At 42.8% G+C, this 1,707-nt stretch overlaps 1 protein-coding gene across 1 annotated transcript; it reads left to right on the top strand.

Moving 5' to 3' along the window:
• Window positions 1–707: 707 nt before the first annotated feature.
• On the top strand, window positions 708–1,421 carry LOC141601135 (uncharacterized). Its single transcript, XM_074421402.1, has one exon. It carries the CDS (start codon window positions 708–710, stop codon window positions 1,419–1,421), a length of 714 nt encoding a protein of 237 aa, XP_074277503.1.
• The last annotated feature ends 286 nt before the right edge of the window (window positions 1,422–1,707 follow it).

Below are 1,707 nucleotides of genomic sequence, written 5' to 3'. Positions count from 1 at the left end.
ATTACACTCAGGATCTGTTCATTAAGTTATCTAAGCTTAGGCAGGATGAGAGACCTCTTGAGACCTATTTGAGAGAATTTGAACAACTAACCTTACAGTGTGAGATAAATGAGAAACCTGAACAAAGACTTGCTAGGTTCTTAGAAGGACTTGATAAGAACATTGCTACTAAGGTTAGAATGCAACCGGTCTTATGATGATGTTGTAAACTTGGCACTCAGAGTGGAAAAAATGGGGAAATCTAAACCTACTACTCCTAAACCCAAACCTGTCTTTAGACCTTACACTGGTGTTAAAATTACTGAGACACCTAAACCAGTGTCCCAAACTGGAGGAGACAAAGGAAAGACACCCATGTTCCCTAAGTCCAACCCACCTCTAACCAAAGAAAAGATTAAATGCTTTCAATGCCAATGGTATGGTCACTTTAGGAAGGACTATCCTTCCAAGAGAGCATTGACAGCAATGGAAGTAGAAGAGTGGGAAAGAGAGGGTTCAGTTGAGTATGAGGAGGAGCCAGTGAATTAGGAGACAACTCTTGAGGAGGAACCCAACCAGGAACAAGTCTTGGCTCACCCTGATACAGGCCATAGTCTTGTTTTGTGGAGGGTAATGCACTCTCAACAAGCACCATTAGAGGAGGATCAGATCCCTCATTTTCAGGAGTAGATGTACTATTCAGGGAAGGGTATGCAATTTGATCATTGATGGGGGGAAGCTGCACCAATGTGGCATCTGTCACCATGATTAATAAACTCAATCTCAGCACCCAGGAGCACCCCAACCCTTACAAGCTCAGATGGTTAAACAAGGGAGCAGAAGTTAAGGTGGATAAACAATGCCTGGTTCCATTTTCAATTGGCAATGTTTATAAAGATGAAATCTTGTGTGATGTGGTCCCTATGGATGCTTGCCACCTACTGTTGGGTAGACCATGGGAATTTGATAAGAATTCTATCCACCAGGGAAGGAGCAATACCTATTTCTTCAAGCAAGGTAGCAAGAAGATCACATTGACCCCTCTACCACCTAATCAGAAGAACTATGGGAGTCCAAGTGTGACTGATGAACTCAATGGAGTCTTGTTTCTATCTGAAGCAGAAATGGTCAAGGAAATGCAGCAAGAGCAACCTGTTCTTATCTTGCTGTCCAGAGAGATTCATGAGGATGTGAAACATCAACTGCCAGCAGAGATTAGACCATTACTGGAACAATATCAGGATGTCTTCCCTGCTGAATTGCCCAGTGGACTGTCCCCACTAAGAGGCATTGAGCACCTTATTGACCTTGTGCCAGGATCTGTACTCCCTAACAGACCTGCATACAGGTGTGATCCTGATGCTACAAGAGAATTACAGAAGCAGATTGATGAGCTAATGAACAAAGGGTTTGTAAGAGAATCCCTGACTCCCTATACCTAGATTGGATGACATGCTAGATGAGTTAAGTGGTGCCAGGATCTTTTCTAAAATTGATCTTACGCAAGGTTATCACCAAGTGAGAATCAGAGAAGGTGATGAGTGGAAGACTACCTTCAAAACTAAGCAAGGGCTCTATGAGTGGTTGGTTATGCCATTTGGGTTATCAAATGCCCCCAGCACTTTTATGAGATTAATGACAGAAGTGTTGAGGCCTTGTTTGGTAAGGTTTGTTGTGGTATACTTTGATGATATCCTCATCTACAGCAAATCCACAGGAGAACATTTG

Source organism: Silene latifolia, chromosome 9 (assembly GCF_048544455.1).
Source record: "Silene latifolia isolate original U9 population chromosome 9, ASM4854445v1, whole genome shotgun sequence".
In the NCBI taxonomy this organism is placed as follows: domain Eukaryota; kingdom Viridiplantae; phylum Streptophyta; class Magnoliopsida; order Caryophyllales; family Caryophyllaceae; genus Silene; species Silene latifolia.
The sequence above is the reverse complement of the archived record's forward strand: the minus strand, read 5'-3'. Positions and strand labels throughout refer to the sequence as shown.

Bases quoted from the DNA above. Each gene is read 5' to 3' on its own strand.
- LOC141601135 (XM_074421402.1), top strand. From the start codon at position 708: ATGGGGGGAAGCTGCACCAATGTGGCATCTGTCACCATGATTAATAAA.